This window comes from Rhododendron vialii, chromosome 9a (assembly GCF_030253575.1).
Source record: "Rhododendron vialii isolate Sample 1 chromosome 9a, ASM3025357v1".
In the NCBI taxonomy this organism is placed as follows: domain Eukaryota; kingdom Viridiplantae; phylum Streptophyta; class Magnoliopsida; order Ericales; family Ericaceae; genus Rhododendron; species Rhododendron vialii.
The window spans coordinates 14,701,186-14,715,405 of NC_080565.1; the positions used below are offsets into that span (position 1 = coordinate 14,701,186).

The 14,220-nt window shown below is 38.8% G+C and overlaps 1 protein-coding gene and 1 non-coding gene across 2 annotated transcripts; one reads left to right on the top strand and one right to left on the bottom strand.

Moving 5' to 3' along the window:
* The first annotated feature begins 752 nt into the window (after positions 1-752).
* LOC131300766 (uncharacterized) lies at positions 753-13,920 on the top strand. Its single transcript, XM_058326745.1, has 7 exons — positions 753-1,727; positions 2,631-3,075; positions 9,284-9,342; positions 9,462-9,692; positions 11,188-11,479; positions 12,866-13,062; positions 13,410-13,920. Exons 1-7 carry the CDS (start codon positions 949-951, stop codon positions 13,561-13,563), a joined length of 2,157 nt encoding a protein of 718 aa, XP_058182728.1. The 5' UTR covers positions 753-948; the 3' UTR covers positions 13,564-13,920.
* On the bottom strand, positions 12,387-12,494 carry LOC131302163 (small nucleolar RNA snoR100). The gene has a single exon (XR_009191636.1). It is a non-coding gene; the product is annotated as a small nucleolar RNA snoR100 (small nucleolar RNA).
* Positions 13,921-14,220: the final 300 nt, after the last annotated feature.

The window sequence follows — 14,220 nt, forward strand, 5'->3', positions numbered from 1 at the left end:
TCCAAGAGGCTTTAACGGGATGCACACTTCGGTATCCGACCGAAAACTAAACAGGAGACTCGATGTCAACCGAGTAAACAGGAAGATATACACAGGCCCGTGATAATACGAGGCCTCGGTTAATGATGGTCCGGTCATATTACCGAGATGATGACCGATGCCTCCACAGAAAATAAGACCCGATTCATTCTAATGCAGATTACGTAATGTTACTATTCGATTGAGCAACCACAATAAGGGCTCTAAAAGTAGATAAAATTCGTAAGATGATTTTTTAACAATGAGATAGCATGTGAAATATTTCAATCAAGTTTCTCTAAGGTAATAAAGTTCTTCATGTGATGCCTTGTGTCAAATAAAATAGGATGACATACGATTTTTTTAACGATTCAAACTATTCACTCTGTATCTCTTGATATGTCAGTTGTTTATGTGAAAATTAAATTGATCGAACATAAATATCAATTTGAGTCAACCGCATTCGACGAGACTGTCGTTGATGTCGCATCAACTTAATTTTTTGCATGAAGTATTTACATACATAACAAAATTATGATGGATCTCATCTTGTCTCACACGAGGATTCACACACATAACGAACACCTACGAATTCTGATTTTTGGTGAGCCTAATTCTCAAACAACGAAACGTACCCCTTAACTGTATTGGGCAATCACCTAAAAAATACTACTCCTACTACTTCAAAACAGCACTCGCATATCCCCCTCCGTATAAAACCAAGTTAGCAACCGTCCCCGGTTTCTACGCACGCGCTCTCTCTCTCTCTCTCTCTCTCTCTCTCTAGATTCCATAGTTTTCGTCGTCTGGGTTTGTCGTCTTCCTCTCCTCATGCTTCTTGTTCCCTTATAAATTGCAGTTACTTGCTTCTCTATCTCTATAAATAAAAAGGCTCCTCTCTTTAGATACTTTCATTTCCCAAAACGCGAAATGGATTTATCGAAAGAAGAGGAGCACGCAAATCTCGGCTCAACCGCCGCCGTTAACGGAGGATCAACCAAAGTCAACGGCGAACACCTAGACGAAGTCGTTTTGGATGCTAAAAATCAATCTCCCGTTAACGGCGGGATAGACGAGGAATTTTCCAACGGAAACTCGGAATCCTCTGACGACGACGAGAGATACGCTCCCGTTAATTTCTCCAATTCCGTTGATGTCGATGGAAATTCGAACGTCAGTTATAACGGAAGCGACACGAGTGCTGATTTAGAATTCGGGAAAATCGCGATCGAGGAGAGAGAAGATCGCGTCGACGACGAGCCGTCGGGGATGGATGTCGCCGGGGAAAACACGGCTCGTGATTTGAATATCAACGGCGACGTTGAACGGATGATTCGTCCCCATTCGATGCTGCCGAAGCCCGAGGCGCCACCGGGGGTGACGTGCTCTCCGCCGGAGGAGTGTCCTCCGATACACCGGTCGCTGTCGTCGCCGGAGAAAACGACCGCCGCTGCCGTGGACATGCCATCGATCGGGAAGTTCATACGGGAGAAGAGCAACAGCTTCTCCGCGGCGATCGCGAGACGTCTCTCGTCGCTGAAGGAAAACGACGACGATTTGAAACCGTTTGCGGAGCCGGATTTGAAGCCGAACGTGACGGAGTTCAACTTGTCGGGACTCAAGGTGATCGTTAAGCTGAAAAACGGAAGCGAAAACGGAGAGGTGGAACTCAAAGGGCGTATCAGCTTCTTTTCGAGATCCAACTGCAGGTAAGCAAAAACAAATTCCATTTGTTTCAATCCAAAATATAGTAGAATATGAAGTAGTTAATGTTGAGGGCTGCAAACGAACCAAGCTTCTCGAGGAGCTCGAGGCTCGATTTTGTTAGGCCTCAGCTTGGCTTGACGCGTTTGGTAATCGAATTGAGTTCGAGTTCAAGTTTTGGGCTCGTTTAATAAACGAGTCAAGCTTAATACTTCAAAGTTCGGCTCAGCTCTTTTAAAGAGATTTGTTTACTAAATGAATTGAGCTCGGCTCGTTAAGGGTGAAGCTCGATCATAACAAAGCTCGGCAGCCCAAACACATAAAAAACCCATGAAAACAGCAAAATTGGAAGTTTATCACATGTAACCCAAAAAAGAAGAAGAAGTTTATCACAGGAATTTGAAAGTTAATTGATATGGGGTAATAAAACTTGAAAATTTTCATCTCGTAATTCTGTTCACTATTTGATTCCATAATTGTTCATTTCTGCGAATTTAGTGAATCAGCTTATAAACCTAGTAGGGTTGATTATCAACTTTCATGTGTCTCTTGCCCAAATAAAATACTCTCGTGTCCATGACGGTCCAGTTGCTTCTGTTTTTGTCTTTTTTGGACCTTATATGATTATCAAAATTGTTCGTATTTTAAAACTCGTCGAAAACATTAACCTTGTTAAAATCCGAGTATTGTTTACGACAACTAGTGCAAGACTCCTGCATTTTCACTTTCCTCTTGTCTCTTGCCAAATAAAATATCAATGGACTGGACGGTTCAGTTTTGTTCTTTTCCGGAGTTACTAGGGTAATTCAATTCGTTTACTTTTTAAAGTTTGTTTAAATTTCGTCAGTAATTTAGTTGATCGTATATTATCGATTATAATACAATACGATTTGGTCGTTCAACTACAGGGATTGCAGCGCCGTGCGATCGTTTCTAAGAGAGAGAGGGCTGAAGTTCGTGGAAATCAACATCGACGTGTACCCGACGAGAGAGAAGGAGTTGGTGGAGAGGACCGGAAGCTCGTCCGTGCCTCAGATATTCTTCAACGAGAAGTTATTCGGCGGGCTGGTGGTCCTGAATTCGATGAGGAACAGCGGGCTGTTGGAGCAGAAGCTGAAGGAGATGCTGGGGAGGAAGTGCCCCGACGACGCGCCCGTGCCGCCGGTGTACGGGTTTGACGATCCTGAGGTGGAGGAGGAACGGACGGACGAGATGGTCCGGATCGTTAGGGTTCTGAGACAGAGGTTGCCCATTCAGGACCGGCTGATGAAGATGAAGATCGTTAAGAACTGCTTCGCCGGCGCTGAGCTGGTGGAGGTCGTTGTTCAGCACTTGGACTGCGGAAGAAAGAAGGTACGCCATCTGTGAATTATGATTCCACCATTCCCTAGCTACCCGAAAAATTAACCTGAAAATATTTTTATAAAAAGGAAATCAGTGGTTCAGATGCATTTGAATTTGATGTTCGGATTTCAAACATTAAAGTAAATCTAAATTATTAATTTTGCGTTTGGGTAATTTTCGATTAAGAAATCATTATTGTTTTCATTCGGTACATCGCGGTGTAAAGAAATAGTAGTACTCCAGTTTGTTATTACCGTTGGTGTACCGAAGATTGTTTGGTTCCAGTAGGTCTGGGAAGTGACTGGTTTTTTTCTTGAATATTTTATTTGCGTGTGAATATTGTGTTCTGTTAAGAGGCGCTGCTGACCAAACTAGAAAAGTAATTTTTAAAGTGGAAGTGGACCCTACCCAATCTATTGAAATGGACTAGATAGTCGAATTAGGCTCTTGTGTATAGGGATTGTTCGTAATATTTTAAAACACTTCAAGAATATGAAACTCGCCAGAAATCACATTAATAAAATATTGGACGATGATTTTGGAACACATTAAAATCGAAAGAGGTTACAACAGTGGCCTGTATTCTCGAAATCATATCCCCGATCAACATATCTTTTAACGAGATTGATTGTTTTGATAAACTCTAAAAGATAAACAGTTTTAAATGATCTAAATGAGCCTGAAATGATCCACAAACGGTCTCACCAAGGACCAGACTTTCCATTGCATTTAATAAACTGGAGGGAGGGTTCCCTCCGTCCCAAATTGGTGCTCCTGCTTCACTATTTGGGATCTTTTAAAAAAATTCTACTCCCTCCGTCCCTTTTTAAATGTTCTATTTCGTAACTCCAACTTATTAAAAAAACATCATCATTATACCTCTCACATTAACTTTTTCCTCCACTTTCCTTACTTACCTATCATCATTACATTTTTTACTCACTAACTTTTCAAAATGGAATCTACTTTTAGGGACAAAATAGACAATATACCAACTTTTACCCACTAACTTTACCAAATGGACAGTTATTAAAGGACAGCCCAAAATGAAATACTGGACTATAATAAGGGGACGGAGGGAGTATATCTTTTAATTTATAATATTTTTTTATTTCAAAATTAATATTGTATGATAGATCTCAATTAGGTCTATTGCTCCTAAAACAAAGTTTTCAAAATCATAGAAAACAATATAGATTGTGAAATATAGACAATTATTTTTTATACCTTACCTTTAAACAACTCTATTCTTTGCCAACTTATTTTATACTGCCGAAAAAAGAACAACAATTTGGGACTGAGGGGTATGAAAAAGTACTCCATTAAAATGACAATTTTTTAAAACTCGGCTGTACGTTGGTCTACACCTCGTAGTTTAATGGAATGGAAGGACTGTGTTGTGCAGTGTGCTGCGCACCATCTGGACCGTCCGTCACAGTAATCAATGGTCTGGATTAAATGAAACCTTTCCGGTGGAGTTAAACTCGTTTCCGGATTTTTATTTTTAAATGTAGACCATTCATAACACTTTTGGACGGTTGAGATCGCACAGCACCGTGCTGCGCACCTAGTGCACAGCACCGTGCTGCGCACCTAGTGCGCAGCACGCCCCCGGTCCAGTTTAATGTTAGGGTCACCCTTTCCTAGAGCCAACATTAATAATGACAGCCATGCGTGATGAATGATAACTAGGGAGGGTCAAGTACTTGCTTTATTTATTGCCTACAAAACTTTAGTAATAGCAATGGGAAGATGAATCTTACAGAGTGAAACTGAATCTTTAATTACTGGGTCAATTAAAATAGCAATGTTGATTAAAGAACAATTCCGACAGTACTTTAATGGTTGGTCAACTTCAACAACTAACTAATTAATGGGGGAGGATGATGGGATCCTCTGAAAATGGGTTCTTTATCTGGACTAATTCTGTAGTATATTCTTTTTCATTATCTATATTGAAATGGGTTTGATGCAAGTATGGATTTGCAGAGCTGTTACGTTGCAAATCTTAATTTCTTATACTGTTGGGAGCTTCTACTTCAGTTTCAATTCCTTTAATTATACTATGTCCAATGAAATCTATTTAATAATCCTGTCAATGAAGTCTGTTTAGGTGGTAATCGGTAAGTAATTTTCTGGTGTATTTCCTTTTGAAAAAGTCGTTTGACCTAGTTTTCACGTATTTCAATGCAAACCCATTGGATTATAGAATTTGCTTATTTCTAAGTCTTAAGTACGAATGCTTGTAGGTGCTATAAACTCATGTGGGCGGCCGTCCAAAACCACAACTTTAATTGGATCTTTGCTAGTGGGCGGCAGACACCTTAGGGCACGAGGGGTCACGTGCCCTCACGCCCTTTTTTTTTAAAAAAATTTCGATTTTGTATATATATATATATATTATATGTCGAATATGTGCAAGAACGTAATGTTTGGTGTAGTGGTAAGTTGTTGGCTTTAGGAATGAGAGGGCATGTGTTTGAGTCACCCCCCACTCTCCTAAGTTTTTTCTTTGATTTTGTTTTTTTTCAAAATCCACTGGAAAATAGTGCATATCTTGGGGGAAAAACGAAAAAACAAAAATCTTTCAGTGCGAGCGTCGTTTATAAACCACACCACTGTTCCAACCTATCCTCCCACAGGCAAAACTAAGGTTTCCCCTACTCCCCAACGTCTCTAATCATTTATGTAGTACTCAATATGAACCAACACATTGTATTTGTAAACTTTTGGTCCCTGAAACTTGTAGTTGTAGAGTTAATAATAAGAAAATAGATTATGAACATTTGATAATTTAGTTTTAACGCATATAGTTGAGGTGCCCAAGTTTACCCAAGTAGCTTGTTATTAAAATACATATATACTTTAAAATTGTTATTTTATCATGAATGCCAAAATTATTTTGGTGTGAATGTGCAAAATTGGAACTCATATATTATGGTGTTACAAAGAAAATTGGTGCCTCCACTATGTCAAATTCCTAAGTCCCCCACTGGTGGGCGGTGCGATTGGTTCTCTAAGAATTTAGTGAGGTGTTATTAAAAGAAATCATTAGATTGGAATTCATGAATTCTTGGTTATAGATTCGACAATTGTTCTTCTAGTTCTACTGTTATACTAATATAGCCTTTGGTTTCTATTCTCTGTGTAACTCTGTGAGAAGGACACTTGGGCTACGTCGTTATTGTAGACTTATTCGTAGAATCTATCCTTCTTTTTTGGTAAAAAATGGAAATGCATTAAAATAAATTAAGTGTTTAAGGTATACAACCCCTGATAAATCCGCACAAAATACATCCGCGGTAAAACTTGAAAAATAAAGATAAACATAGTAATCTCCAACCGAAACCGAAGCATCCTTTGCCAATGCATTTACACACCAGTTAGCTTCTCAATAGACATGTTTGATAGCTACCGCTTCAAACTCTCCCATAAGGGACCAACAATCAAGTAAGATATTGCCAAGTGAATGATTAGCCATTTCATGATCGTTAAGGAGTTGGATAACACCCAAAGCATCTGTTTCTACTTCCAATTTTGTCACATGTTCCTCCTTTGCAAAATTAAGCCCATCTCGCAAGGCCCAAAGTTCCGCCATGAGGCTAGAACTTGCAAGAAGATTTCTGTGAAAACCCCTAAGCCATCTGGCATTAGAATCCCGGAGAAGTCGTCCTGTGGACGCCATCCCCGTAGTTGTATCAAGGGAGCCATCCGTTTTGAGTTTGACAAAGTTTGCCTTAGGAGGAATCCAACCCACATTAATATCACTCATCAAATAGGTGTTGGTTCCTATTATTCCAAATGTGCCCATATGGCAAAAAGAAATATAATTTTCCATGGGATATGGATTCCATAATTCCAGAATCTATCCTCCATTCCTTCGTTCTCTAAATTTTCAACAGTTTTTTGGAAAAAGTTGGTAGACACTAGACAAACTGGACCCCCTTAACTTTTTCAAGATCGTCTTTGTTCAGTTGTGGGTTTAGAAAAAAAATTTCAAACTCAAATTCACTCATCACTTATATTTTCAATCATTACTTTCATTTATTTCTCAATTCATTACTTCTATATCCAATCATTAGTCCCATTTCTCTCTCTATCTCTCTGCACTCATTACCTCTATTTTCAATTATTACCCTATTTTTTCTCCTCACTCATTACCCAAAAATTAAACTCAAAAATTTTTCAAACTCACAACCGAACAAGGCAACCTGAGAGTTGAGCTAAGACTGATGGTTGAACTGGTGGTCCCTCTACGTTTGCTGTGAGGGGAAAAAGACCTCCTTTTTGAAAAAGGTTGAGAGTTGAGCTAAGGCTGATGGTTGAACTGGTGGTCCCTCCTACACTGTCATGTAAAGTTGCATGGGCCCATTGTCCTTTTAACATAACATATGTTTGGCTCCCTCAGACAATAATGATTCCCACACGTTTTGAGCTTCACACTTTTGGCTCCCTCCGGCTGAAATGGAAGATTACTTTTTTGGGATTTCAAATTAATTATTTGGATTCCCTTTCCAAAAAAAAATGTAGTGGTAATTAGTATTTGGGTTCTATTTTGAATTTTTAGGCTGCCTAATATTTGAATGGGACAAAATTAAAACACCCAACTTTTTTCGGGTTACATAGGGAGTTTTTACTAATTTTCTTCTTCAATTTCATTAATTCGGTCCAGTTTTTAAGTCCATGTTGACTCCCTTGGTTTGAGCCATAGGCGGATACCCTCTATATGGTTCAAAAATGGGTACATGACTACCTTGTGGTTTGTTAAAACATGCATATGCACCAAATTCCGTCCATGTTAACTGAGGTGCATCTCACATACCTCTTAAAGTTAACCAAAATTTAATCTGAGCCAATCATAAATGTATTAATACAATATAATAGAGCATCTCTATAAAATATAAAACATCATGTCAATCAGAAATGAATAACTGTGTCATCTTGTTCTTGTTAAAACCAAAGGTAAATTTAAATTCGCAAAAATACTTCATAATAAGGTTTCCATTTTCCGATCGACTTGAATTTTGGTATGGATGTAGTACTCGTTGAACTTTGCAATATCAATTGTTCGAATCTAATTCTTGGTTCATGGAATGGATTAGTTAGATTTAAGAAAGTAGAAAAATGAAGGAAGAAGATGAGGGGTATATTGGACTGTTCATTGTTTCCGTTGGTGGATTTTGTGTTTTTTCCATTAGCATGGACAGAATGGGGTGCATCCGTATGTTTTAACATACTACAGGGTGGTTATGTGCTCACTTTTAAAACATAAGAGGTGTACATGGCCCAAACCATAGGGGTCAAAGTGGACTTTGCCCTTTCTTTTTTTTTCTTTTTTTTTTTGTTTTGAATTGTTAGCTTATAGCCCAATAAAACGAAAAAACGATGCTACGCTTTTAGTGTAAGATTGTACTAGCATAGTTGTTATGAAGGAATTGAGGAGGTTGAACATTTTAGTGCAATTCACGATGGTCCTGATAGACCCTTCTCTGAGCTCCCCTTTTCCCCCGTACTTTCCAGCTTATACTTGGTTCTCATCCTCAAGCCGTCTTGAGAACTCTAGGCTTAAGTAAGGACCCTTGGCTCTAGGCAGCTCCCTAAAGTTTTTCAGCCGTCTGTTTTTGGCTCCATAAAGTTTTTCCTTGCTTGAGTTTTCACCACTGAAAACAGTAAAATATCTTGGTGGATTTTAATGTTTGGTTGGAAGGATGAAAATCTAGGAAACCGTAGACCAAACTTTCTGCTTTTATTTTTTGCGGAATTAGCCTATTTTGTTGGAAAGGAGGAGAGAAAGAAAATGGAACTACGTAAAAGTTTTGAGAATTCAGGTTGCTTTTCTGAGTCTTTTTTTTCCTTTCTTTCGGTTGATATTTCCAAATGATGTCGTCTGGATATAATTGTTCATGAACTATTAAGTAAGAGTTTTGGAAGACGGTCAATCCATGTTTATTTTGGGGAAACAATAACTAGTAGTTCAGTTTGGGCTTAATCAAGCATCAGTTGTCTATTCTCACTAAACTGGAGTCTAACCTCACAACCAGTTGTTTTTTGTACTGTACATACTACATACTAAGGCCTAGTACTCTGTATATCTATGAGTGTACTTCTTAGAAATTCTCTTCTGGCTTGTGAATTACATACCTGTTTTTCGCATCAGCCTGTTCTACTCCACTGCCTGTGCCCTTATATCCCTCACGTTGTGATTTCCGAAATCCAGGCGGTTGAGATTGGGAAGCAGCTTGCTGAAAAGCACTTCATCCATCATGTCTACACAGGGTAAGGATATTTCTCGTTCGCATAAAAGTTTCTTTCTAGTTGGTCACAGGTTTTATATCTTGAAGTCAGTTTTAGTCCAAGACATCCTTTTTCAGCTTTTCTTGACGATATATGTACAGGAACAATGAATTTGAGGATGGAAACCACTTCTATCGATTCCTTGAGCACGAGCCCTTCATTCCTAGATGCTTCAATTTTCGCGGGTCTCCAAATGACGGCGAGCCCAAGCCTGCTTCTATAGTCAGCCACAGGCTCGCTAAGATAATGTCTGCAGTACTTGAGTCATATGCCTCTGAAGATAGGCGACATCTTGATTATGTAGGCATCAGCAACAGTGAAGAATTTCGGAGGTGCTTCTCTCATGCTCTTAGTTTTTACATCACTTAAAGATATCATTTGAAAGATAGTTCCATCAAGTTTCACTATCTTGATTAAATGCATTATGTTTCTTAGTTCTACAATGATATTTTTTACCATCTTCTAGCTATGGACATTGTAGATTTCCTTGTTCATCGCTTAACCTTGGTTACAGGTCACCCTTAACTCTTGTTACGAGTCACCTACTAGTCCTTCCACTGTTTCATTTAAATGCTGCATCTTCATTACAAGATACATTTTCTATGGACGAGTTCTATTCTATGTTGCATGGAGTTTTTAGACATGTGTAATTACCCCCGTTGGACACTCAATGCATGGGTGAGTGTGTTGTGAGAGATATGTGTTCGACATGCAATTTAGATGCTCTAACTGTGACGATTGTTGAAGGGGGGAAATCCTCACATTAGCTACAAACAAAAAACATCTCCAATAAAAGGTTGGAAATAGAAATTCCATATTTTTCTTAATCAAAACTGATTTCTAACATTTGAATGGTATACTATTATATTCTTCTTAAACTATCCTCTGTGTATATCATTTGATATGCAACAGAAAAATGCATTCAGGATCTATTCGCGTACCCATACCTAACTACTGAACATATATCTCACAATGTAACATTTGAGTTTAGAAAGGCCGGACACTTGACCATTCATCCGCACCTGACACACGTACCCAAGTCTGTGTCACATAATTTGTATGGTCCTTTCAATTTCTCTTCTTTTTTCTTTTTGTTCCTGCCATAATTTGTGTTAAAAGGTACAGTGCTGATTCCTTAGCAACTCCAATAATTAGCACTGGAAAACCGAATACTCTACAATCTACACTATGAGGAGACTCAGACCCTTGTTCAATACTTTTCAAACACGTACTCTCAGCAATTCTACCAAAATTACATGCAGTTTTCCTGTTTCAACCTGTTTATTTGTGGGCCAAAAGAGCTTTCACTATATACAACAACAACAACAACAGAACCCATGCAGTCCCCAATCATTGGGGGGGTGGGCGGGGAAGGATTGGAGACAGACCTAACCTTTGGCAATATGCACAAAGTGGTTGCTCTCAGAATACCACTGAAATAGTGGTCCCCTATATCTGTTTGCTGCGGAACAGGTATAAAATTCACTACATAGTAGAGAAAAATTAACATTCGGTCACACTCCACGTATCATTTGAGAGCATAAAATCCACGGTCGACACTCTTCCTTCTTGTTTACTAACAAGTCCTAGCTCTTGTGTCAAAGGCAGAGCAAGCAAATATAATTCATGTGGGATCCTCCTTGTTTATGGGCTGGTGCTAGAAAGAGGTCACTAAGATAAAGAAATATACGGGAAATATCTTCGTCTTTGTGATGACTTATTGGAAATAAGCTAGTTTTCAAGGTTTATGGCCTATGATGATTGGTTTCGTGAATCTGGTCAATAACTTCATCTTTAAAGTTTTTTTCCTTCTGTTAAAAATTGCAGATACATAAATTTGTTACAAGATCTTCACAGGGTAGACATCACAGCACTCTCAGCAGATGAGAAGCTTGTCTTTTTTTTGAATCTCTACAATGCCATGGTCATCCATGCTGTGATTAGGGTAGGACATCCTGGGGGTGTTATCGATAGGAGATATTTCTTCTCCGATTTTCAGTATTTAGTTGGAGGCCATCCTTATTCCCTAACAACAATTCAAAATGGCATCCTCAGAAGCAACCGGAGACCACCGTACTCCTTGTCCAAATCATTTGGTGCTGGAGACAAGCGTTTAGAGGTAAAATAACTTTTTAATGTTTGAGATAATACTATGACAGACCTGTTGCTAATGTTTGATATGTCATCTTAGATTTGTTCCTTCAGATTTCATGCGAGTCTAGCTCTAGTAGCTACCTATGATTTTGACCTGTACCTCTTTGCTCAGCACTTCCCTGCTGCATTGATAATCAGTTTACTTCGAAATACGCCCTTCTTACGTCTTATCCAGTACGATAATTTCTAGAATTCCTCCCCAGGTCAGATAAATGAAAATTGGTCAATCCATTGCTTTCTCTGTTGTCCACTCATTATGAAAATCAGAACTGAGCAAAATTGTGCAAGTCCAGCTTCCTTCTAATAGCATTGGAACGGAACTTGAATTCATTAATTTATATACAAATCACTCCTTGCGTTCCTATTTGTTGGCACATCTTTTGAATTTGAGATGTCCCAAAATGCAAGTCCACTTGGAATGTTCGAGGGTATAACTTGTAGCTTCTATTTCTCAGAACATGCTTTTTTATTTGAATTGAGTGCATTACGTGCACTTCCCCTCGAAGGTTAGAAATATCAAATGGCAGTACCATTGTGGGACAGAAGGAGTAAAACCTTTTCATTTCAAAATCAAAAAGTTTGGGAATCTAATTATATACCTGCTCTCTTCATAATCAACTCGTCCCTTGGCCCAGTGCTTTCCTTACATCGGTTACATGGCGATGGCTGTTCTGGGTAGTAGGATGAGTCCATCTAATTGTCTTAATCTCATGCACGATATCTTAACAACAATAACAACAACAACAGAACCTATGTAGTCCCCAATCATTGGGGATATGGGCGAGGGAGGATTGGAGACAGACCTAACCTTTGGCAATATGCACAAAGTGTCTGCTCTCAGAATACTATTGAAACAGTGGCCCCCCTATACCTCTTTTGCTGCGGAACCATGCCCCCAAATCAAAGCCAAATGACATCAAAGAGGGCAGCCCTAGAGACCCAATTCAATTTATGTGCACATTACCATGCACGATGTCTTAAAAATGTAAAATTTATCCTCTGGAGCATATCCACCCGAAATTCTCCAGGGATTTGCTGTCCAATTCACTCTCCATGTACCTCTCCCGACATACCACGTTTCTCCTTTCTTGTATGAGAAACTATATGTCAGAAGTGATCGGATAAGGCTACCAGTTTTTGCTATCTTCTTACAAGAAGACCAAAAAAATCCAGAAGCAAAATTAGTTACTGTTAGTTAATATACACGTAGGGGTCCTTGCTGAATCCCTCCCCAAGCACATGATGTTTCTGCCTTGCCTTTCTTTTACTTTCCTAAAAATTGATCTCTCTTATTCTTAATGTTACTCAGTCGACGTTAAAGTAATCAGATCCGTCTTTCTCTCTAATGCAGCTGGCTTTCTCAAAAGTTAATCCACTTATTCATTTTGGACTCTGCAATGGTGCAAAATCTAGCCCTATCGTGAGGTTTTTTACTCCCAAAGGAGTTGAATCTGAATTAAGATATGCGACACGGGAATTTTTCCAAAGAGATGGAATGGAAGTGGATTTGGCCAAGAGGACCGTCTACCTCACCCGGATCATGAAATGGTGAGTCATCAATCAAATCTTTGAAGTTTTTCCAAAAAGAATGCATTCGCATATGAGAAATGGCCATTGCATTACAAATAAGTTAAAACAACTTGGCCAACTTCACTTTTCTGTGTTTTCTCTGCGTTTTGGTCGATGTGCGTAGTACTTTTCTGTCATTGATGTAAACATATACCATCTCGTTGTTTGTGGACTGAAACACGTGGCTAGATTCCAACGGTTGCAAATTGACCTATATCCTCATTTTCTTCCTCTCTCTCTTTTTCTGAATTAGATCCCATGTGCATACACAACTATGCGTAGAATGATATATACAAAGTGATTTGTGTACCTTTTTGTTTCTGCAGGTTTAACATGGATTTTGGGCAGGAGAAGGAAATGCTGAAGTGGATCTTAAACTACTTGGATGCAACAAAAGCAGGTCTTTTGACACATCTTTTGGGAGATGGGGGCCCCATTAATATTGCTTACCAGAACTATGATTGGTCCGTGAACTCTTAACCGTCGTCCAACATGAAGCCACATTTCCGATATAGAAGCTCAAAGTAATACATAGGCTATATCTTCATTGCTGATTGATATTTTGTAGATAAAACTACCAAAGCTGGATTTTATCTTTCATTGTGCACCCTGCACTTAAGCAGAGGTTTTGAGAGAGCAAGAAAAAAGAAATTTTTTTACCGCTTTGAAATGGTATGAACATTGTTTAAATTTTCTGCTGGTTCCCCCATTTTCATCCACTCCAACTGTGTCAATTCAGATCTTCGAGTCCTAGCAATGAATGGAAGTATTATAGGTCGAAGTTTCCCAATCATCTCTGCCCTTGGAAATATAAGTTTACCAATTTTCTGCTGGTTACCGATCGTAGTATACCAATTTGCTGGATTACATTTCCACTGTTTGTTTTGGTAGAATTGAAATTCTCAGTGTACCACGGAAGTTTCACCGTGGGTCAGATTTGATGGCTAACTGCGTCAAACTTCCAAACTTCTTGTTAATCAACATATTCAAGTGCTACAAAGGTTACTTCCCCGTTCCAGAACACCTTCTTAAAAAATAAGTACTTATTTCATATTTTCAAACTCAAAAATAATATAAATGAAAAATAATTTTTTAATTTTTTTTTGCACCGTATTAAAGATATCAATGAGATCTATC